At 37.0% G+C, this 23963-nt stretch overlaps 1 protein-coding gene across 16 annotated transcripts in view; it reads right to left on the bottom strand.

Moving 5' to 3' along the window:
• The window catches only part of kcnt1b (potassium sodium-activated channel subfamily T member 1b), a 116536-nt gene that overhangs the window by 69181 nt on the left and 23392 nt on the right, over positions 1 to 23963 (bottom strand). For 10 of the 16 annotated variants that reach the window (XM_059337672.1, XM_059337676.1, XM_059337679.1 and 7 more), the window contains exon 2: positions 9838 to 9876. The exons of 5 other annotated variants lie outside the window; for them this stretch is intronic. In XM_059337672.1, the coding sequence (XP_059193655.1) occupies positions 9838 to 9876 (39 nt within the window). Of the gene's footprint in view, positions 1 to 5523; positions 6517 to 9837; positions 9877 to 23963 lie in introns of those variants that run through there. One more of the 16 variants, XM_059337681.1, reaches the window with a different exon arrangement.

Below are 23963 nucleotides of genomic sequence, written 5' to 3'. Positions count from 1 at the left end.
GTCTTCCATACAACGCTTATTTTATTTATTTGTTGTATTGACAGTCCTTGATTCAGTTTTTGAGTCTGAGGCTTAGTTTATTTTATGTTCTGTATGAGTGTACTAGATGTTTATGGAGGAGCACGGTGAGAGATGCTTGTAACCAGAAAGGGATTAGCACTGCTGGTGATGGTGTTTGGTTGTTGTTGTTGTTGTTGTTGTTGTTGTTGTTGTTGTTGTTGTTGTTGTTGTTGTTGTTGTTGTTGTTGTTGTTGTTGTTGTTGTTGTTGTTGTTGTTGTTGTTGTTGTTGTTGTTGTTGTTGTTGTTGTTGTTGTTGTTGTTGTTGTTGTAGGGTCATATTTTTATTTTTTATTTTATTATTGTATAATGAAAATGGAAAATAAAAAATGTTAATCACATGAATCAAACATAATGGTTCTTAACAATGTATAAAGAACAAAATCTGAATGAAAATTGATGAGAAAAAATGGTTATATGTTACGGTAATGATAGAATTGTTTGCATTAAAATATGTGTATATTTTAATAAAATACATTTTGGTGATACCAGCTACCCTTGAGCATATTTAAGTGCTTGCCAAAGAAAAAAACAACACAAAAAACCCTTTTGTTTTTTATTTATTTAAAAATGTGTTACGGTAATGAATTTTGCTCACAGTGTCTCTAAAAAGGTCAGAAAATACCTTAAAATGTTTCAAACAGATTATAAATTCATATTAAACGGAAACTTTAGATTGTTTATGTTCTAAAGGGTCAAAGAAAATATGTATTCAATGCTCTTGGATTTTTGCTATGAGCTGCACCATGTTCATGAGAATCACCCTGTTATGTGTGTTCTGTATGTCCTTGCCTGTTTATTGCACGTACCCATGCTTATCATAGGTTATCACAATTGTAGCTTAGCAACAAAAGTGGAAATTATCATCCCAGTGATCTCAGAGTCAACCTGCTTATGTATCATGGTTTATGATAAGATCAGGTCTCTGGGACACAGCAGCAGCTCACAGGCCAATCATACTGCATCCTGTCTTGTAAACAGTGTGACAGTCTTTACTGTCGCAGCCTGAATACAGTTTATTTTCAGATCTCAGGTTTGCTCTGTTCCCCCCTCTGACAAAGCAAACTCGTTGAAAATAGAAAATTTCCCTCACACCGCCCTCAGACATCTGCCCGATATAAAACCTGCAGGGATTCTAAAAATATTGCGCTTGGATATGAATATTCAAAAGCTGTGGCATCTTTGTTATCCTCTGTTTCTGTTCTGCAGAGCTGCATCGAAACCTTCCCAAAGGTGAAGCTACTTGTCCAATAGCCTAATTACAGTGCAAAAAAAAAAAAAAAAGTTGAATGGGCTTCAGGCCAGATATGGGCTGTTGCCATTTATGAAAATACTTTGTCAAATAGATAATGAACGCAGGAATCTCAAGAGGGAAATGTAACAGTTTCTGTTCATAAATGTGGGGAGGATAATCACTTTAATGGCAAATGGTTTTAGTGGCCTGTGGGCTGACAGATCAAAATGAAATAGCAAGCACAGGTCTTTTCTAGTCTTCGAAGGCACCAATACACTCTGTAAGCGTCTGTACGTGGATGTGCGTGGGAGTTGTGTCCTTGCTATTCTACATGGTGTGTTTAAGGACCTAGAAAAACCCTGAAGCCCACTTGCTTACAAAAGTGCACAGCAGCACAATCTATTATGGTTTAGCCTTGAATCAGCATGTCAAAGAAGCTGATTCAAAGCAGCAGTCACGTGTCTTTCAAGGTCTGTCAAGGAGTTCTGATATAAATGTGCAGTAATACTAAAGAGCGCTGCTCACTTTATGGTTGACTACACTGTTTGTGTAACAACAAATTAAGCTTCTTGTTGACTGAAGTGAGGATTTCAGGAGCGCTGAAGCTGGATAACACGCTAGACAGTCCCAGAGAAAGACAAATCTGCATAAAAGGGATGTTCCTTGTTCCTTATAATGCAAAAGAGATTTTGCTAGGGGATTTATCTGTTTTACCTGCTAACAAGATAAGGAAAACACGTTTTATTAGGCTATCCCTAATTGCTGGAATAAATGTATTGCCATACTGTGGACAAGTGAAAACCAACCCATTGTCTCACATTGTTCAATGTGAAAAAGAAACTCCATCTTTTTGAAAAATACTGGAGTGACTTTAAAACATATGTGGATAACTCCTCACAGTGAACTAGTTGAGTACTGTCAATGGTGTAGCGGTAGTTGTTGGCTGTTGTTGGTTGTTACCACACCTGTAAGACCAAGATAATATCATGAATGAATTGTTGAATGTAATTTACTGTTCTTTGAACTTTCTTTATATTTTTTAAATGTTTTTTTTAATTTATTTTTCTATTATTTACTTCAGTATTGTATTTATCTATCATCTACTTTACTGTTACTGTTATTATTATCCTTTTTTATTATTATTATTTTATTTATTTATTTTTCACTATTATTATTATTAGGGATTAACCCTTTGATGCACAACATATTGACACCCCTTCTAATGCACCACATCATTCATTTCCCATGTTATTTAATGCTTGCTGTGTGTTTCTGTGCCATATCTTTTGATTTCAACTTATTTTATGATTGAATATTCCAAGAATTATTTAAATATCTTGTTTTTGATAACAACAGATCATTATTTCCATTTTGCTTCTCATACTTTATGAAGAAAAAAAGTTTTTATGTGATTACATAGCTAACTACTTGGGTTAGTAGCTTGCTAAGCTAACTACTTAGCCAAGAAGTTAGCTAAGTAGTTAGTTTAGCAAGCAACTTAGCTAAATACTTATCCAAGAAGTTAGTTAAGTAGTTAGTTTAGCAAGCTACTTAGCTTAAATAGTTAGCTTAGCAAGCTATTTAGCTTAAATAGTTAGCTTAGCAAGCTACTTAGCTAAAAAATGGATATGAGTCATTTTTGACCCATGTTTTGCATTAGAAGAGAAGTGACACAAAAAGGGCTTTTATTAAAAAAAATAATAAAGGAAAACATAAAAATTAAGATGTATGATGATCAAAAACAAACTAATTGTGGGAAACCTGGAATACTGAATGATGGAAATAATTTATTGCAAAGATATAGAACATAAAAACTGTCGGGTCACTTTAGACCCATGTTGTGCATCAAAGGGTTAAGGCCAGAGTTTGCCTTTTGGGCCTGATTTGGGAGGGGGGTGCAGGGTTTGGGTGGAATTTGAAGTTCTACTGCCGTTACTGATGCTGTAAACTGTATGAAAAAATGTTAATAAATAAATTGTTAAAGAAAAATGCAAAAGAGACAGTAACTGAACAAGTTCAACCCAGAAAACTCTTGAAAAATTAAGAGGCTTTCAGAGGATGAAAAACTTTGCACCACTGTAGGCCAGTCCTACAAAAGAATCTGAACTTTTATGCAAGGTGGTTTTACCCATCCAGATCACACCCTCTTGATTTTAAGTCTCAGCACTGTAAAAAGTTGTATGTCTCCGGAGGCCTGAAAGTACGAGGCTGTCAGATTGGATGATGGCATCTCTGGGACCTTGTAAAAAGGCCACACAGGGTTGTTAAAAAAATCTGCTTGCTTAGCATTAGTCTTCCTCTGCAATGTCTGTCAAAAAAGATCCCATCATAGTGGGCACCGAACTATTAATAGTAAAGCTCAGAAAATGATGGATGAAGTGGGAAGTGGGACAAGAAATTAAACCCAAGAAAGAAACCCCAAGAGGCGATTTTCTTGTATTAGAAAGTGGAAAAGCTGGTGGCGGTGTCAAATCAAAGCCGGAACGCTCCGGGCCTGGTTTCGAACGTGCAGCAATTTAAAGAGAAAAAAAAAAAAGTATGAAGCCGTTAAAATCTTCAAATGAACAAGGACGTTTAGAGAGAACTTAATGGGACTCTTTGTAATATCGATGTTGAAAGGTGCCTTTGAAAATCACTGCTCCCTCCGCTACAGTACCGTCGCCTGTTTAGTGGAGAAAATGATGATGCCGGTGATTCTCACCTGAGTGTGAAATTGTTTCATAACCAAATGAAAAGAGGGCAGCGATGAATGTTTCATTAACAAACTGACAGAGCAAAAAAGGTATAACCAAGTTGTTTATACCTCCAAAAGGCATACGTTTGATCATGTCAGAACCAACTTTTATCAGTGTTTTATGTTGAAAATGTCAACAAGGTAAAGTGAAGCACAGTCGATTAATTCTAATACGATTGGGAAGGAACAGTAAGAAAGATACCACAGAGGAATAATGCAGAAGTTTTGTCTTTGAATCCTTTATAGAGATAAAAATGTCAGAAAAACAGTAAATAGAACAAAACCTTTAAGGACTTTAAATACAGTTGTTCTGTATCAGGGATGGGCAACTGGAGGCTCGGGGGCCGCATACGGCCCGCACCCTCACTTGAAGTGGCCCTCAGTACAACTACATGCATTTGAGCATGAAATCTGTGCAGTGCAGTGTAAAAATGCACAAAATTACTTATTGCAATTAATGTTAGTCTGCTGTTATTGCACTGAAAAAATAAATAAATCAAAGTACGTGGTTATTTTTTATTTGCTTCAAACCTTTTGTATTCCTATTCATACTGTTATACACTGCAAATTATTTGGTTCTTAAGATAAAACAAACTTAGATTTAGAAGGGTTAGATAATTTATCTTGTTTTAAGAGTTAATTTCTTATTTTAAGTGTTCAACATGCTTATTTCTAGATTTAATAATCTTAATTCAAGAAATCTTGTCGAGTGAAATTATCTGTCCATGCAGCGAGATCATTTCCCTCAGATTTAGTGTTTTTATCTTGTTTTTAGACACCACTTTTTTGCAGTGTACATGCATTTGAGCATGAAATATGTTAAGTTACTGCACTGTAAACATATTTAAAATTGCAGTTTCATCATATCTGGTTAAGTGCACGCTCCTATATGTGGCCCTGTGGTAGTGTTGATGAAAAATTGTGGCCCCCTCCAGAATTTAAGTTGCCCATCCCTGCTATAGAACAAAACCTTTAGGACTTTAAATACAGTTGTTCTATATACTACAAGTATTGCTGGAGTACTTTTCCCCTTCATGCACCTTGGAAGGAGGTGAAGTTGACCCAGGAACCGCCAATCATATTGATATTTTAGAAGAAACTCTGAAACTTGAAAAAATATGAATGCAATCCAGCTAGTATCCTTCATAAGAGAGCACCTTGAACTGTTAAATGTTCTACAACTGCTCAGTTAACTTCGCTTCTCTACTGTCAAGAAAATATGTGTTCTCTTTTCACATGGTACCACTTTCAGAGGAAGAGATGTACTCATATACCACCAGCTTCTGTACACACACAAGAAGACAGTAATGTTGGTAAGCCGTTTGAAAAGACTAGCAGCATTATAAATCAAGGTCATGCAGCGTCAAATAAAACCATCAAAGTGACCGGAGGGTTTCTTTCACATGTTGCAGAAAAGCATATATCTTCAGATACTCTCACTATTGCACAGTATATATAACCAGCCTGTTATATACCATTATAAAAGCTGCTACCTACCAAGTGCCGCTACTCAGGGACGTCTTGCCATCAAAGTCCATCATACTGACGGGAACAGGCTGAAGTAGTTTGAGTACCTGCAGCTCGAGAACCCTTAACTGAGATGAAATTCTTGGTTTCATAATGTGCTGCTGCTGCACATGTAATGATGTTTTTGTTGCTCTTTGATGCCTCAGCTGACACCTGACATTGGGGTTTCTTGATACGAACACGCTAGAAGCGAAACTCCGCATTTCCTGTGGTGCTTCATTATAGCTCAAACTTTTTTTCTGCAACCACAGGAAGTCCCTAGATGTCAAGTCAGGTAATTTGTACTTGAGTGGTTGCTTTTCATGTTAAGGAGAGAAAAACAAAAGCAAGGTCCTGACAAGTAGCTGAATATGTTTTTATGTCAATTTATGAGCCTTTAACAAGATAACACAAGATGCAATATGCTCCGTCATCCTGAACTTCTACAAATAGGATCGCCACAAGCGAGGGGAACGGTGATGAAGGAACCACTTGCATGTCGACACATGCATATAGCTCTCCACTTAGCACATCCCCGAGGATCACAATCCACTTTCCAACCGTGGCACAGCCCCAGCAAACACTACACTCAGGAGGCAACCCAGCACAGCTGAGTGGTCAAGCCTCTGCAGCAGGTCATGCTGAACTGTCTGCATGCATCAGCTACTTTTTTAGTTTAAAAAAGCATTGACCTTATAAAGTAGAAGACACATTTCAGCTTTTCCTGGTGCCCATCCACATGTCTGGGAAGATTTCAATTTTCCAGACAAATGTAAGAAATTCAAGTCAAATTAGGGGTGGGCGATATGGCCCTAAAAGATTATCACGATATATTTGCGATAACGATATACTTATATAATATATAGAAAAATATTTTTTAGTCCGTATAAATAAATAAAAATCGTACAACAAAATATAAATCAATCATAAATCTAAATTTAGTGTAAATTGCTAATCTCAACAGTTGCCAAATACAAAAAATGTACTCTCGACTCTTATTAGTATTAGCAAATAATAAAAAATAACCATCTAGGGGGTCCGGGGGGCCCCCGGGAGAAAATTTTGTACATTTTATAGTACAATCAATCTCGTCCATTTTGAGAGCTAAATGTAACCAAACAACTCACATTACATTTTTTTTTTTTACAGTCAACAGGGCTTTCCACTAGGGCATGGAGCAGCCAGACTGTGTGGACTAGAGAAATTTTTTTCATAAAAGCCCAAATTTGGTGCCTCTCACACATTCTAATGCCACTATTCCATCATATACACTGATCTTAATCATTGCCTATTTTAATGAATTATTGTAAAGGAGAATAAGGGTTCTTCTATGATTTATTTAAGGCAAAATAACTTGATATTATGAATAGTGTAGATATACTTTCAGTAGCTTGAAATGTGACGTTAGCGCAGCACATGATACTATAGCGGGCCGCCACAGTTTGGGTTATTAATGGAAACCCTTACGCCACTACATCAAGAAGTAGGAATGTTGCCAATATCGTGATATGCATTTTTTTTACCCATAAAAAATATATACCGGTATAATCGTGAACGATACAATATGGCACACCCCTAAGCCAAATGTCATCTATTGAAAACAACTGGTAGGTAGGCCATCAAAGCATGTAGATTTGTGATATTTTGAATTCGAACGTAGCTACGTTTGCACAGATATCTCTATATTATATATAGTTCAAATAAAATTGGTCCCACATCAGATTTGCGTGCATAATAACATTACTTTAAAAATACATGCATAAAAAGTATCATCCACAAAGCAGTGAAACAAGACAGAGTTGCACCCGGAGCCGGGGCCCTGTCGCTCCCTGCAGGAGAGAACTCCAGGGCCATGAAGCAGCAAGCACCGGGCATGGGGGTGCTGTTAATGCCTGAGCCACTCACCCCGGCCCTGGCCTTCCCAGGCCCACTTGTTGGTGCACCGCCACAACCAACCGAGTTGAATCTCCCAAGCAGACTGTGCAGCAGTGTAAAAGTATTTTCAGGTCATTATGAAACTGTGGTGGAACAATCAGACTGTGGTGGCATAGCAGCACGGCATGCATGCATCATTCCATTTCCTTTTGCTATTGACCTTTACTCGGGTAAATAAAAGAGGGGAAAAAAAATATTTGTGGACAAAAAAATAACAGTTGGCTTTTGCTGGCTCATGTCATTTGACTAATTCTTGTTCGTGCATCTTAGTAGGGGTGTGAATTGTGGGTTTCATCATGATACGGTCGATTCATTGGACAACGATACAATATTTGCCAATATCACAAAGTCTGCTGATTCCATTACGATTCAGGAGCCAGCGATCAATTTTTTTTAATACAAAGAATTAAAAAAAGACCTTCTGTTTACTATAAACTGCCACATTGCATTTAAGTGCAAATGTTTTTTTAACTTTAAAGTAGGGCTGGGCGATATATCGATATAAAAGATATATCGATATATTTTTAAATGTGATATGTAATTAGACCATATCGCATATATGTCGATATAGTTACATTTTTTTTCTTTTAAACAAATGCTGCCCTTACTAGGGTTTGTCATATTTAGTTATTTTGTAATGTTTCTTTTCTCATAAAATATATATTTATTTCAGAAAAACATTGGCCTATTTTATTTCATAGGCTATTTATATCTAAGATATTTTTTCATTTAAATGTGCACTTTATGGATCTTTGAATGAAAAAAAGGTACTCCCGTTGTTATACAGTATTTATGTTCACTTAAACGGTTTCAGTAAAACTACTTGTGACATGTCATATTTGACTTTGACTGAACATTTGCTCTCACTTTGCAATAAAAATATCAGGATCTACATCGTATATATCGATATTCAGCCTCCAATTCCAATATATCAGGATATGACTTTTGGTCCATATCGCCCAGCCCTACTTTAAAGTCTGGGGAAAAATCTTTCAATAATGAACATAGAGCATTTCCAAGATATGTTCTATCTTTGTGTTCAGCTTACTTCTCAAAACAAAACAGACATTATCAAAATAAAAGCGCATCTTAAAGACGGTGATGTTTGGGCATCGACGCAGTTGGATCGTTCACTGATGAATCGATATATCAATGTATCATTACACTCCTACATCTCAGAGCAAATAATTAGCCTGATCATTAGGAGTCTCAGCCTGTCACTGTCAGCTGGGGTTGTTGTTCTTCCTGCGTTGGCTCAAAGTACAATTGGGATTTTGTGGCTTCACTAACAGCAAATATCACTGCAGGCCATTAACCCAAATAAAACTCTTCAAAACGTCCTTTGAGGAAAGAAGAGACGCCTTTTTTTTCCCAGCCGATGGCCATATCCATTGCACTTGCAAACTTTTAAGCCTAATGAAGTCCAGAGCACCTCGGGCCTGCCGAATTCTAACAAAAATCAGTTTCTAAGTCATAAATATAAAAGCTTTTGGTGCTGAAAGCAAAATGGCCCCTGTAGTAATGTTCTTTTGGTTTCTTTTGGTTTCTTTAATATAATGAACACAGACTTATTCTCTGCAGTGGGACATCAACAAGATGAAATACACATTAGCCATGTAGCTAAGCAAAACATTTCAGGCAACCAAAAACTGAATTTCAAAGAATTATTTCCACCACAACCTACTAAACAAAAAATCATTGTTTTTACTGTCAGTTCCTGATGTGGCGTCCATGCTTCACACCTTTAATCACCACATAGAGCAGCTGAGTCTGCTGATACTCTTCATCAGATTTATATTCACTCAGCAGCATGCACAGTACACAGTGAGTACAGCACAGACACTTGACATGTTGGTGTGTTCAGCTCCTAAATCACCATTATAACCCGCAGACTCTCCCCTCTGCTCACATGATCGATGCTTCAAAGCCCATCTAACATCGATAATAGTGACAAAGTGAAGACTGGTGTGCACATTGGGTCAAGGGACAGATAATACACCTGGATTCAGTTTGAAAACACACAAGCTGCCTTTTCACCATTTACAGTGGCGTGATTGAATGTGACAAAAGTCACCGTTGAGCTAAACGTTTTCCTTTGAGTCGTTGCCACAACAATTGTTGAAAAGGTAGCCACACAAGGATGGGTAATTCTCAGCATTCTGCACCATGACGACAACAATCATTGCCCACTTTACAGATAACATGTGATGGTAATTTTACCTCCAAGGCATTATTTCCACATCCATTATATCTATGCAAAAATCCAAAGTGAACACTGTTTCATATGTGACTTCGCAAATCAGTCCTGTGTACAGTTACCATTGCAGACACAATCCATGCCATGCAAGCATGATGCTGCCAGGGACTTACTGGGCATTGGTTGAGTCCATACTGTACTCCTCTTGATACCTGGACGCAGCACACATGGACACAGATAGGCACAGGTTAGGAGAGAGTGGGGTCCAGAAAGCGGGAAAAGGGAAGGGAAAGAGCAAGAAAAGGATGCCACTCAGGATGCCACTGCAATTTATTTTGCATCCACTTGCATCTTGAGTCAGAATGCAACCATTTCATAACCTTGTAGAAGAATCTGAACACAGTTTGTGCAGCAAGAAGGTCCAACAGAGGATCTAATGCCATTAGATCCTGTATTTGAGCAGTTGCTTTCTTATTGCACAGATGATGTATGCTATTAAGACTTTTCCACCAAGGCTACATTGAGTCACCTTCATACTCCACATACAAGTAAATATAAGCATTTACAGTGGAAGTGGAACGTGACTGCATCTGAGCTTCACAGGAAATACAAAATGTATTTCAGAGCCTTTAATTCACAGGGCGCATGCAAGGCACACACTACACATGGATGGAACACTTGATGCAAACCACAGGGAATCAGTGGACACACCCACAGATGGGAGGTGTGTAACACTGGCAGCTGACAGACAGAGAGACATACCCAGATATTGATTTTAATGATAAACACATAGACAGTTCTAATGGACTAGAGGTCAAAGGTTAAACAGACAGTTTTATTTGATGCTTAACAGATTGACTTCATTTGGAAACCAGAGTATTTTATGTATGGTACCCTGTGTGCACACATTCATTTTAAATGCAAATAATGCATTTTAAATGCAAATAAAATCAATAAAGTGAGATGTTTGCTGCAACAGAATAGAAAATCCCCCTCATACTGCACAGAAATGTATAGAAAGCATTAAACGAGATACATGAGAGGAACAGACAACTGAGTTTAAGTACCAATGTTTCTTGTTTTGTGCGCTATCTTCCAGAAAATGTCTTCTATCTCACTATATATTGTTAAAATTCAGTCCTGATACAGGCTATTCATTTTACATTTAGACCAGTATCATTAAAAGCCAATTTGACTGAAAAATATCTTCCAACATTCAGAAATTGTGGGTGGTTTGTTTGACATTCATTATAAAAATATAGTCAAGTTTGAAAATGCTCTAAACAAGGATTTGCCATTAGGTTCAAGAAGAAACAACCATTCATTAAATTTCATATTATCACTGGATAGTAGAAATTCAACATATTGTGATACCATAAGCAAGGTGATATATTGCAGTTATTAATCTCATTTTACATAAAACTGTCAAAGTATAAAGAACACGCCACCATATGCACTTGCATTTATCACATTTCCTGTAAAATCCAACATCACAGCTCTACCTTTGGTGCAATCTGTCTGCTCCGAATCTTTGCATGAAAACTATTAATTAAAATCCAAGATGAAGTACCACAAAACATAATATTGCAAGAGGATATTTTCTTGCAGCCACTATAGTGTACGAGCAAGACCAAATACAAATCAAAACTACATATGCCATAAGTACACTGTAAGACTTTGCTGTAAATTTACAGTCAGATTCTAACAGTAACTTGCTGTATTATGATTGTACAGTATATTGCTGTGAAAACAATGCATTGTGGGAGTTATCATGATTGCTCAGGCATTCCAACGGTCAAAATTATATTCATTTTTTAAAGGAATTTACGGTTTTCAGCTGAGCATGTCCGGATAAATAAAGCTGTTATTTTCGAAAAGAAGAAAAGTTTTATCTAATTTCATTTTAGTCTTAGAGCTTTCATGGATTAGTTGTAAGATCATTTAGAGTTAAACATTCAAACGTCCAGTATTTTTTTTCTTTATTACGAGCAGTGGTGGAATGTAACTAAGTACATTTACTCAAGTACTGTACTTAAGTACAATTTTGAGATATTTGTACTTTACTTGAGTATTTCCATTTTATGTTACTTTATACTTCTACTTCACTACATTTTGAGGCAAATATTGTACTTTTTACTCCACTATATTTAGCTGCCAGTTTTAGTTACTTTTCAGTTCAAGATTTAACATGAAAACATAATTAATATGAAATGTTTGCTAACATGTTAACATGTTTTAAATTGAACATCATAAGAGTATATTAAGTTGTTAAAATGAGCCCTACCTTGAGAAAATTAAAGCGGTCCATACATAAATGCATCAAAAATAATATATTTTTAGAATATATGAAACAATCTGAGTGGGTCCATTCTGCATAATGAGTACTTTTACTTTTGATACTTTAAGTACATTTTGATGCTGATACTTCTGTACTTTTACTTCAATAAGTTTTGAATGCAGGACTTTTACTTGTAATGGAGTAATTTCACAGTGTTGTATCAGTACTTTTACTTAAGTAAGGGATCTGAATACTTTTTCCACCACTGATTACGAGACAGTTTGTCAGTCAACAGACCTGTATTTCTATAATACAGTAGATGTACTGTAAATTTTACAGTAACTTACTGGCGAAACTGCTGCCAGTAATTTACTGTAATTTTACAGTAAAAAGTTTTACAGTGTACACTTCACTGTACAGCCAATAAGTTTTAATCCATTCATAAATATTATCTCCAAACCCACCTGCAGTTCAATTGCTCTTCTTTTTAATATTGCTAGGAACATTGAGCCCTTCACTCATACATGTAACCTGCAGCAATATCTCTTAAAGCTTTAAATCACTCTGAACTAAATTACTGTTTTAATATTGTATGTCTGTAGGCTGTTCTTAGAATATTAAAAAAACGTGTCTAGGGATACTGTAAGTCTAGTGAGTAAGATTAGATGCTTCAAGGTCCAGTCCAAAGCAAATCTAAAAATAATATCAATTTCAGCAGAAGCAGATGGATAAAAATATAATTCAGGTTTATATCCATTTGAAGCTTGTAAATGATCAAAAGCCTGTCTGCTGGTGGAAAGTGTGAAGAAGAAAAGCTGTATTGTGGAAAGGTCGTTACTGACGGGCTGTTGAAAAGTTTTTGACAAAACAAGGAACCTCATCATCACATTTACGCCTTCCTTAAAAGGACTAATGGAGTATCCATTAAACACAGGAAGTGTAGTGAGTCAGAAGAGAGGACCTGTACCACCCCACTAATTAATCAGGAGCCCTTCCCCATGTCAACAACAAAAGAGCTCAGTCGATTATTGAGCTCCCAAGGAACTCGTGAAATCGTCAGCTGTGGGATTTCTACTACGGTCCAATGGCTTTTAGTGGAACAAACATCCACAAAGTTCAAGCTGTAACTTTCTACCATGGAACTGAAGATGGGGTCAAAACAATCATTAGCTAAAGTTTGTCAGTCACTAGTGGGTTTTTGTCTGTAAGTGACCATTAGCTTGAGCTTTAAGAGCTTTAACCCACTCATTGAAATACTTGCGAATTCCAAATTTCAACCCTATATCCTATTGGAGGATATTACATCCAGCCAGAATGTGGACTGTGGAATATGTAAAAAAAACATTTGGACGCGGGGGAGGGGGTAATATTTTGAGAAAAAAGTTTACGAGATTAAATTGGCAAATCTAGGAGAAAAAAAGATTTAAAGTGGTGAATCTGCGAGGAAAAAGTAGCTTTTTCCCCCACAAATCTGCGACTTTTTTTCTTGTAGATTTGCCACTTTAATCAAGTAAAATTGCAACTTTTTTCTCGAAATATTACCTCCCCCCCGGGTTTGTATTTTTATTTTTATTCATACTTGGCCCTAATCATACTTGGCCCTAATATGACGTCATCGTCAAGTTCTCCTGGTACATGTCATTGAACAATAACACGACTGTTTCTTGCAGATTTTTTTCAAAATTTTTCATTTTTACATTGGAGGTCAAGGCCAATAAAGTTAATATTATTATATTATTATCATACTGATTGGTCAGATGTCATGGTGTCACCGTCTGTGACGTAGCCTGATCTTTGCTGATTAGCTGGAAGAAATCCATGTGGTTCTACGACCTCGCAGAGAGACACGGGGACCTCATTTCAAACTCCACTGAAGTTACCAAATATAGTTCTTCGCCTGATAAAGGGTTAAGCTTTTATTCCAGTCATATTGCAAAAAATACTTTTGCATTTTAAAGACCCAGATTCACTTCAATTTGTTTAACTTTATTTTAGACATGCAGTGCATATAAGAGAAACATGAAAGGTATAAAAAAAGATGGATTGCCAGGCATTTTGGAAATTCTCTTATTACACCAAAATTCAACTGGATTAAAGGATATGCAACAGACTGACGCACTCTATTTCACAGCTACTTGACAGGTAAAACTAAGACTACTGTAGCAGCATGATTTGCTACAGTAGGGGTCAACTGCCCCTTTTAGAAACTTAGTTCACAAGTGAAGGAGCAATCTGAAAGTGATAAGTCTGCTTATCACGGATACTGCACATAATAAGATCAAGACCAACCTCTCTGCTGTGATTTCTCTGTCCATTTGGGGGCTATTTGATGACACTAATGAGCAATGAAGATGCTATCTGGCTGCTAAGAGCTTTAGCAGTGGAGAGGCTAAGATAAACAGAAGCTCCCTCTGCCTCTATTAGCTTACAACTGATTCAGTCAACACATCCACTCTGCTCCCTCCTCCGTTTCTTCATTATAAACCAAATGAATCTAAAAATCCTAATATGCATGCAGTTAGCATCATGATGCCCTTCACATTTTCTCTTATTATAATAAAATATGCACAAGAGAGGTGCAAACAGATCCTCACCTCTTTGCAGCAGAACTGGAATCACGAGTGTGAGATGAGCTGCTGAGACAACAAGTGCATAACGTCCAGCACTTTCAAAGCATGCTTTCAATTACATTCAATGAGAACTGGCTCAAGGACTGACTGAAATAAAGTGGGAGGGCCTTGCACACATACACCATCTCTGCAGCACTTTCAAGGGCAAATGGGATTTGTAGTTTTCAGTCTGTTTACCTGCACCAGGAAGCTTGCCAGTATTCCCTCACGCACTACAGCTCCCATGCTGTTCCTCACATGCCACAGAGGCAGCTCAAGTTCTCCCCTCCAAAAATACAACTAGTTGGTTTCAGTAACCAGTAACTAAATCTAACCGCATTCCTATAGACTACAAGAAAAACAGCATCATTATTCTGGTCATAACCCACGTGTACACACAGCTGGTGGAGACAGAATCACAAAAAGTTCCCCTTGAAACCTTATAATAGAACACCTCACACACAGTTCTGGTCAAAAGCTAAACCTCGGCTCTAAATCGGTCCGCAGGTATATTAAACTGCATGTAACCATAGCAACAGTTCCTCTGTACCTTTGTGCTACGTTACCAGCTGCAGGGACTCGTACTTTTCAAAGTGACCCGACCAGGTGTTCAAATGACTACAAGCAACAATTAAAAAAAGAGACTTAAGGACGGGAACATAATTGGAACAATATGGATTAGGATTTAAACAAGACTGTGTGTTTTGCCTCTGGCTGTAGTCTACGTGCTGTATAATTTAATAGACTTGGCAGATTCAGCATCAACAGTTTCAAATTCAAATCAGGACACCTTGTTAGTTATCGGGCTTCCCACTCATTTTCAATACTGTTCAATGTTTTATTTTGTTGCCACTGTTTTTAAATTATTTTATGCTTTCTTGTAAAGTGACCTTGGGTGTTCTGAAAGGCGCTTATAAATAAAATGGATTATTATTATTATTATTATTATTTTAAAAGAGAATTTTCCTTCCCAAGATATTTTTCAGGAGTTTCATTTTCCGATAGGCCTACTATTGACACATTTAACCTCAGTTTTATTACTCCTCTTATATAAATGATACAGTTGATGGCTACAGAATATCTGCTTACTGTACAAGAAGCTTCCTTGGCCTCGCACCAATCCGATATTCAGTATCAGTATTGGGCCAATATTGGACAAAATCACTGGATCGGATATCAGAAGTTAAAAAAAAGGATGATCCGATCCATAAGCCTAAACTAGATGCTTCACTAAACTTTGGGCGAGCTGTGCAGCATACGTCACATGAACAGTTAGTGTTATATTGAGGTATTGTTGTGGGCAATTCTTTCCATTAGGGGAGTAGCTGTTTCATAGTTGGTGCACAATGGTTTTAGATGACCAGGTTTAGCAAAGTGGATTCTGTTTTTTAAGGGATAAAGATAAAAGATGGTATCAGATTGGTATCCGTATTGGCATTTACTTAGGTTGCCGTATTGTTATTGGACCTAAAAAAGTGATATTATGCCTCTTTTTTGACAGCTCTTGGTAGCGACCGATGTTCAGCGGCTACATTTAAACCTGTGCTACGAGCTAGCCGACATAAGAATATGTCATTTAGTAATTTTGAGTTAAAAGATTGGCGTTTTCACCAAAGCACTCTAGTTCTATTGAAAGACTTAAGTGACAATGATTGATTATTATGGTGACGATGCTGGCCACCACTTTTTTCTTTCGCTGCTGAGTAAAGTGTCAGATAGTCAGATAGTAAGCCCATTAACCAAATTTCACTATTTTGCCCCAACAAACCCAGTCGGTATAAATTATATTCCGTCTGCAGATCCAGAAAAAATAGACTTGAAGCCAAAAAAGATCCGTGCAAGTCAATTCTGTTGAACGAAGCCTGTGATCTGGTTGGATTGACAGACATGGGAGCCAAAATAAAAATTTGCATTTGGTAAACCTGCTTTTAAAAAAGGTTGGCGAACATAAAAAATATAATAGATTTACGATATAATAGAGTTACCAGCAACAAATGCACTTAAATATGACCATTTTCCTGCAGAGAAATTACAGAGATTCTTCTTCCGAAAAACATACATTAATCTATATTTCTATTTGATCTTGTGGCTTTTTGTCGAAAGCACATATCACATATCCATTAAAGCTCAGCATCATATCCGGAAGAGGAACTTTGCTTTGAGAAATATGAAGGTCTCTGTAGCTTTGATACAGAGGAAGTGTTGCTGACTGCACAAGATTTTACAATAAAAACAGAAAATAGAGAAACTTGATAATGAGCAGAAATGGTAGATTTGACAGACATGGGAGCCAAAATAAGAATTTGCATTTGGTAAACCTGCTTTTACAATTTCCAGGATATCGGTTAATTTCAATAAATTGCCAGCTGTTTCTATGACTGGAAAATAAGTCTCTTAATTTCCAGGATACGTGGGAAACCTATGTATTATCACTTACTAAGAGAATCCCAGTTCCGGATTGAAAACTATGACTGTTTCAACCAAAATTTGACATTGTAGCCAATAATTTGACAATCAGCCAGTTTTGTGGCTATACTCTACACTGTAATGAATTTCACTGTAAAATAACAGTAAAATATTGGCAGCAGGGACGCCAGTATTTTACTGTTATTTTACAGTCCATGTATTATAATTTATTTTAACAGTATATTATCGTATTTTGGATTACAGTAAATGGCCGAAGGATAACGGTGGGTGTTGTGGTTATTTTACATGGCATTTATCGTAATTTATCAAACAGTATAATACCGTTTAATGCTGTTAATTACAGTTACCTATTGTTAATTGACCAATTTAACTGTTAATTTACATGTGAGGGATGAATATTTAACAGTATTTTACAATTATTATAAAATACAGTAGGATACTGTTGTAAATCCACCGTAAATATACAGCAATTTGTTACAGTGTACTGGACTACACTGTAAAAAATAATTTATTTATTTGCCACTTTAATCTTGTAAACTTTTTTCTCAAAATATTACCCCCTCCCCCGGGTCCATATGTTTTTTTACACATTCCACAGTCCACATTCTGGCAGTATGTAATATCCTCCAATAATTAATTTACGGTAAAATACCGGCAGCTGTGGTTGCCAGAACTTCACCGTAAGAAATACAGTGAGTGTTTTCTACTGTAAATTTAAATGTAAATAACAGCAAAAACTGTAATTTAGACTGAATAATCCTGTTATTTTTAGGGTAATTGTGTCATTCATTCACACATCATGGTATTCCTCCATAAATTTTGCATGAAAATATTTTTACAGCAAAACTGTGTTTCTTCCAGTTTATGACAGAAAGAGGTTTTGTGCTATTCTCTGATTTACGGTAATTAAGTGTCTAATATGGTGATATACAATTTTATTTTTACGCCCTATTTCTGATGTATTTGACAGTGTTTTACTGTTATTTCTACAAACATTTTTTACAGTGTATCTATATGATTTTTTTTTTTTGCATCAATGCCAATGCCAGGAATTAAATACCTTTGGCAGGTCTTTAATTCCTGTTTCTCAAAAGAGTTTGAATAAATGTTGCCATTTTAATGTACTCAAAGAAAAGAGTATTGATTAGAGTTAGTGCTGCACACAAGTGATTCTCCAGAAACATTATGGACTCATAACAGCTTTCTAGAGAACTCTGTACGGAGCATAACATCCTCTTTCATTGCAAACAACTCCCATGTCAAAGATCTGTGCTAGTGTTCTACCCTACACTGTGTGTAACCCAGGTCAGGTGCTTTTTCTGGAGCATGGCTCAGATTCAGTTCAGCTGACATCCAGAACTGACAGTGTGAGCTCTTCAAATTGGCAGCTTCACTCGAATTATCCCACATTCTCACATTTTACAGGCCTTCTAATTGATTCTCTGTTAACTAATGCTCTCAAGAAGAAGCAGGACAAGCCAAGTGTGAGGACGGGTGTGATCGATGATTTGGCCCGTGCATGTGCACAATTGTAGATATACACTTGTTATGTACAGCCCAGAGCCAAGCACACACTGTTACAGAGACTTAATTACAGGCCACATTCTCTGCTTTTAGATGTTTCCTCTTGATATCCAAGCTTTTGTTTTAAAGGTTCATTTTGTTTAGGGGCATGCACAGTAAACCGGAGCACTCGTTATTTTTGAAATTCAATTCTCAAGTCGACCGCTGAGAGATCCACCCTTAATGAACAATAATGATGGACAACATGTAATTTACTCCAAGGATCACATTAGAACCCCTCATTAAACCTCGGGTCCTCAAATCAAAATGAAAGCGTAATTGCTCCGCGAAAAGCAGGCCACTATAAATAAACATAAAGACAAAAGGGGAGGACGCATAGCAGCCTGTGCAATGAATAAATCGTGAAATGCTCGACAAAGAATTTACAACCGCTATGTAATTGGGCGGCAAGGAATATGTAAAAAAAATGTGACGTTATTAGCTGGAAAACTGATTGATGAACAAAAAACTGTGAACAAACATGTTTTTTTTTAATGGCAGACTAATTTCCCCTGTGTTGCTGTGAGAAATTATTAATAATAAAACATGTATTAAAGAGGCAGCAACACGGCCAACATCCAACTATGAAGAGAGTAAAATAATTGAATTTGTAAACCAGCAGAGGAGAAAAGGTATTAAAAAAAACCCCTCACTTTCTCTGATTCTCTGATGATTAAAGTGCGCTGTTTCTCTTATAAAGAAGATTCATCTTAGTATGTAGTATTTAAACGGTGTACATGTCCGTTGCTGTTCAGCTATTTCCCAACTGGCTCTTTTACAACAGAAGAAATTCTCATTTAGCTGTTGCAGAATAATGAAGATCTATTACCCGAGGTAGCTCTTGGCCTGAATTTGAATTGAAGATTCAGCCTTAAACAATAGCTTCTTCACAGTTAATTTCTCTTCCTTCAGTGCGTCTAAATTACTGTCCAAGATGCATAATATACTGCACCATGCGAAGAGGGAATCTGGATCAAAGTGTTTCCAGTGGGCGAACAAAGATGTTAGTGTGAGTCGAGGGAAAATTAACATAAATAAGACAAAAGTTGGCTTTGGTGCTCGGAAGAATGCACGATCAAACAGATTTAAAAGTTTAAATTGAATCTATATGGAAGCTCAACTTACTAAGAGGGAAAAGTATTAAAAAATGTCTTGTTAAGGTTCCTATATCTGCACAGTTCCCAAGGTTATTTTATCAATGAACATAAAAAATATAATAGATTTATGTTACCAGCAACAAATGCACTTAAATATGCCATACACCATTTTCCTGCAGAGAGATTACAGAGATTCTTCTTCCGCAAAACACACATAAATCTATATTTCTATTTGATCTTGTGGCTTCTTGTCTGAAGCACATATCACATATCCATTAAAGCTCAGCTTCATATCCGGGAGAGGACCTTTGGTGCAGGATAAATCCCTCTGTGACCAAGCTTTTCTGCTTTGACCATCAATTAAGAGGAAAAAGCAAAAAATTGGATCACATGAATGAGAAATATGAAGGTCTCTGTAGCTTTGATACAGAGGAGGCGTTGCTGACTGTACAAGATTTTACAATAAAAACTAGAAAATAGAGAAACTTGATAATAAGCAGAAGTGCCTTTGGCTGACAGACAAGTAACAGAAACTGAAAGTCTATGCTGCAGCTAGTGAATGAAAAGCCCTGGTTTTTATCAAGTTGGCCTATATCCAGTTAAACACTCGAATCATCCTGTAATATACTGGCGCAGCCTTAATGAGAATATGACTAACAGCTCCCACTGAGCTCTAAAAATTTTGATTTATTGCACACCAACAGACCAAACCAAATGCCCATTTCCCAAACAGATTTTTCACGGCGAAGCAATGTGGTGGCGAGGCTGGAGGACGCCAAAATAAATCTGCGTGAGTTTATCTGTTGTGACCACATCCTGTGTTTAAAAGATGGTCAATCCCTCTGTTCTTGAACATCCTCCAAGTCTCATTTAGTGTCTTTACTGCCTACAGGCATCAATACTGTATAGAGAATCCTATACAGTGAAACACCTAGGGGATGCCCCGCTGCAGTAAATTATGCAGAAATGGATAAATTCTTTGTAAACAGTGTCGTAGAAAGGGCCAAATAATGGATTCTCTCCGTCCACATCCTCTTATTCTTGTGCCAGCCGGACACAAATCCCACGCTGATCACATTTCACAAACTATAAAGCTCACTGATTCCTGACAGCATCCTGTCGGCCCGCGGGGGTCAAACAGAGGCTCCGTTTAGTTAGTAAGTAATGTGGCAGGAAGGATGATCAAAGGCAAACTTTTATCCCTTCATTTAAGATATAAGAACTTGTTCCCAAGAGGGGCGACATAACCATACTAAGTGGTTGACAGTGTGTGGTTCCTGTGTGGTTGCTCAGGGCAACTGGCCAACTGATGCATTAGGTTTTACAGCCTCAGCCATTTGCGGGTATTGCGTCTTAGATTCCCATACAAACAGCCTGTCACTGCGATATAAGAACTCGTCAATACTGCTCGAAACTGATTGTCAGCCAATCTGAAGGGGAGTTGTCAGATGACTGACTGGCTTTGAACGCTGCATCAGACCTGCAATCATCACTACAGCCACCTACCAGCTTCATCATCTTCCTCGTCCAGTGTGACAGCACCCAATAAATGCTTCACTTGACTGACAGTTTGATTATCTTCTTTGTTCCAAACTCAGAGCCAGGTTTGTAACATCCATGCTCATCATTCATCATAATTGCTATATTTAATGATATCGTTGCAGCTGCAGCTGTAAGCCACTGCGGTCTTTGCCAGCTTCATCACCAGCATCAGTTCCATTAATATCCCGATACACTTATTTAATAAATCACTGAATAAACGTGCTAGATTTTGATAGCAGTGACAGCCAGCTGCCCCCTGTCTTCATCAACACTTTGATGAAATATATAACTGCCATTATTGGCCAATATTGGACAAAATCACTGGATCGGATATCAGAAGTAAAAAAAAAAAAAAAAGGATGATCCGATCCTTAAGCCTAAACTAGATGCTTCACTAAACTTTGGGCGACCTGTGCAGCATACGTCACAGTTAGTGTTTTATTGACGTATTGTTGTGGGAAATTCCTTCCGTTAGGGGAGTAATTGTTTCATAGTTGGTGCATGATGGTTTTAGATGACCAGGTTTAGCAAAGTGGATTCTGTTTTTTAAGGGATAAAGATAAAAGATGGTATCAGATTGGTATCCGTATTGGCAGATACTTAGGTTGCTGTATTGGTATTGGACCTGAAAAAGTGATATTGTGCCATCCTTAATTCAAGCTTTCAGTTGGTTTTTACGGCTACATTTAAACCTGTGCTACGAGCTAGCTGACATAAGAATATGTCATTTAGTAATCGAATTAAAAGATTGCTCATCATTCATCATAATTGCTATATTTATTGATATCGTTGCAGCTGTAAGCCACTGCGGTCTTTGCCAGCTTCTTTATCAACATCCCTTCTATTAATATCCCGATACACTTATTTAATAAATCACTGAATAAACCTGCTAGATTTTGATAGCAGTGACAGCCAGCTGCCCCCTGTCTTCATCAACACTTTGATGAAATCTATAACTGCCATTATTGGCAGGGTTAAGTGTGTTCTTGGTAACACTTTACAATAACCAACATTTATAGATGGTAAATAGACCATTTATAGATGGTAAACAGATAGTTTATTAATGTTTAATCATCATTTATAAACCGTATATAGGCCATTTAGAATGGTGAATAGAAAATGTAATAATGTTGAACTATAATTTATAAATGCCAAACAGATTACTTTACCATAAACAAACATAATTATTAGTTTATTAACAGCTTTACACTCATTATAACATTTTTAACACCATATTAAGTATGTAAATGATTTCAAAATGGTTCTTATACCTTTAAGAAATTGCTTGAAAACATTTAAAGATTAAATATGTATAGAATTTTGTAAATGGTTAATACTAATTGGTTTATAAACCATCTATAAACATCACTTAGATGGTTATTGTAAAGTGTTACCGTGTTCTTTTCTGCTCCATTATAATGCTAACCATATACGTTCTGCACATCCATTTTTTACCACTACTACAAGACAGCTGATAACAGCCAACAGAAATCCATTTATTCTCTCTTCTAAAGCTACAGTCATCATTAAGCCTTGACAGAAATATCAGAGTCTGCTGTCAAGTACGGCCAACTAAATATCATCTCTACTGTCATCATCATGTTTTGCATCCTTAGCTGAACCACTTCAGCATTTGCAATTCTTCTTAAGTGTAATAAAAACAGATCACTCCGAGCCATGCTGTCATCTCGTACGTATTACAATTATAATGAAAAAGTTCATAAGGATGAACAGCATTTGAAAAGGTGCTTGAGTTCAAAGACATAGTTCAAATTGGGTGAAATCTTTTGATGGAAAAACTGCAAAAGATTTCTTTCACATTGTGTCATCAACATCACCACAAGATCTTTCCTTCAGGAGGTAATTATAAAACAAAAGTGAAGATAAATAGAAACGTGGTCCTCAATCAATGTCATCTATAGCCTGACCCATTTTAAGGCTGATCCATCTTTATTCTCTGTTATGACACTTCTAACGCTGCAACACATCATGGCATCCTTCTGGGTCTGTCATCCAAAATACAGCAGCAAAGCTGGAGACATTTTGCCTCAGGGGAAAGCTTTGCAGAGGCGTATGGACTCAGTTTACTGTGGGATTGTATGGCTTCAGCTGACTGACAAACATTGAAAAGTGCTGAAGTATTTGTGGACTTGCAACCCTGGACATTTCTCAATGGGCCTCGATTATTGACGGGATATTATAGTGAAGGAGGGATCGTAAGCATTCTATTAATATTTACAGAGACGTCATCGGGTTCAGTTTCATGGTTGTGATTTAAGTGATAATCTCTGATAATTCGCCTGTTTATTTCACAGCATTTTTGCATGGCATAACACTGACGTTCTGCATGGAATAAATGTTGCTCCCATGCCACTGTTGTTGATTTCCAGATGCATTACACAATGAATGTTACTGCATTACAGATCCTACGTTTCTGATCACATATGCAAAAATGTAAAAAACCATCAAGTCAATATTGACAAGCAAAACATGTGCTGTAAACACTGAGAGGCAGACACACTGCACCACCAGCATATTGGCTGTGCAGTGGTGTCTGAAACACTGCCAAACAAGCCCAATCTTTCTGATTTCGGCCAAACCAAGCTCATATAACCTGCAGATTAGAGTGCCAATCAGAGCTTTTAATGCTTGCATTTGTGCAGATATCAAGTTCTTTTATGTCTCTGAAAGGGAGAAAAAAGATTTAGTCTCTCTCAGTTGTTATAGGTTCAGCCCATCTCACACAAACCACAATCTAATTTGTCTATCAAATAATAGGAGAG

This window comes from Centropristis striata, chromosome 7, assembly GCF_030273125.1.
Source record: "Centropristis striata isolate RG_2023a ecotype Rhode Island chromosome 7, C.striata_1.0, whole genome shotgun sequence".
In the NCBI taxonomy this organism is placed as follows: Eukaryota; Metazoa; Chordata; class Actinopteri; order Perciformes; family Serranidae; genus Centropristis; species Centropristis striata.
This window is presented reverse-complemented; position numbering and strand designations above follow the sequence as displayed.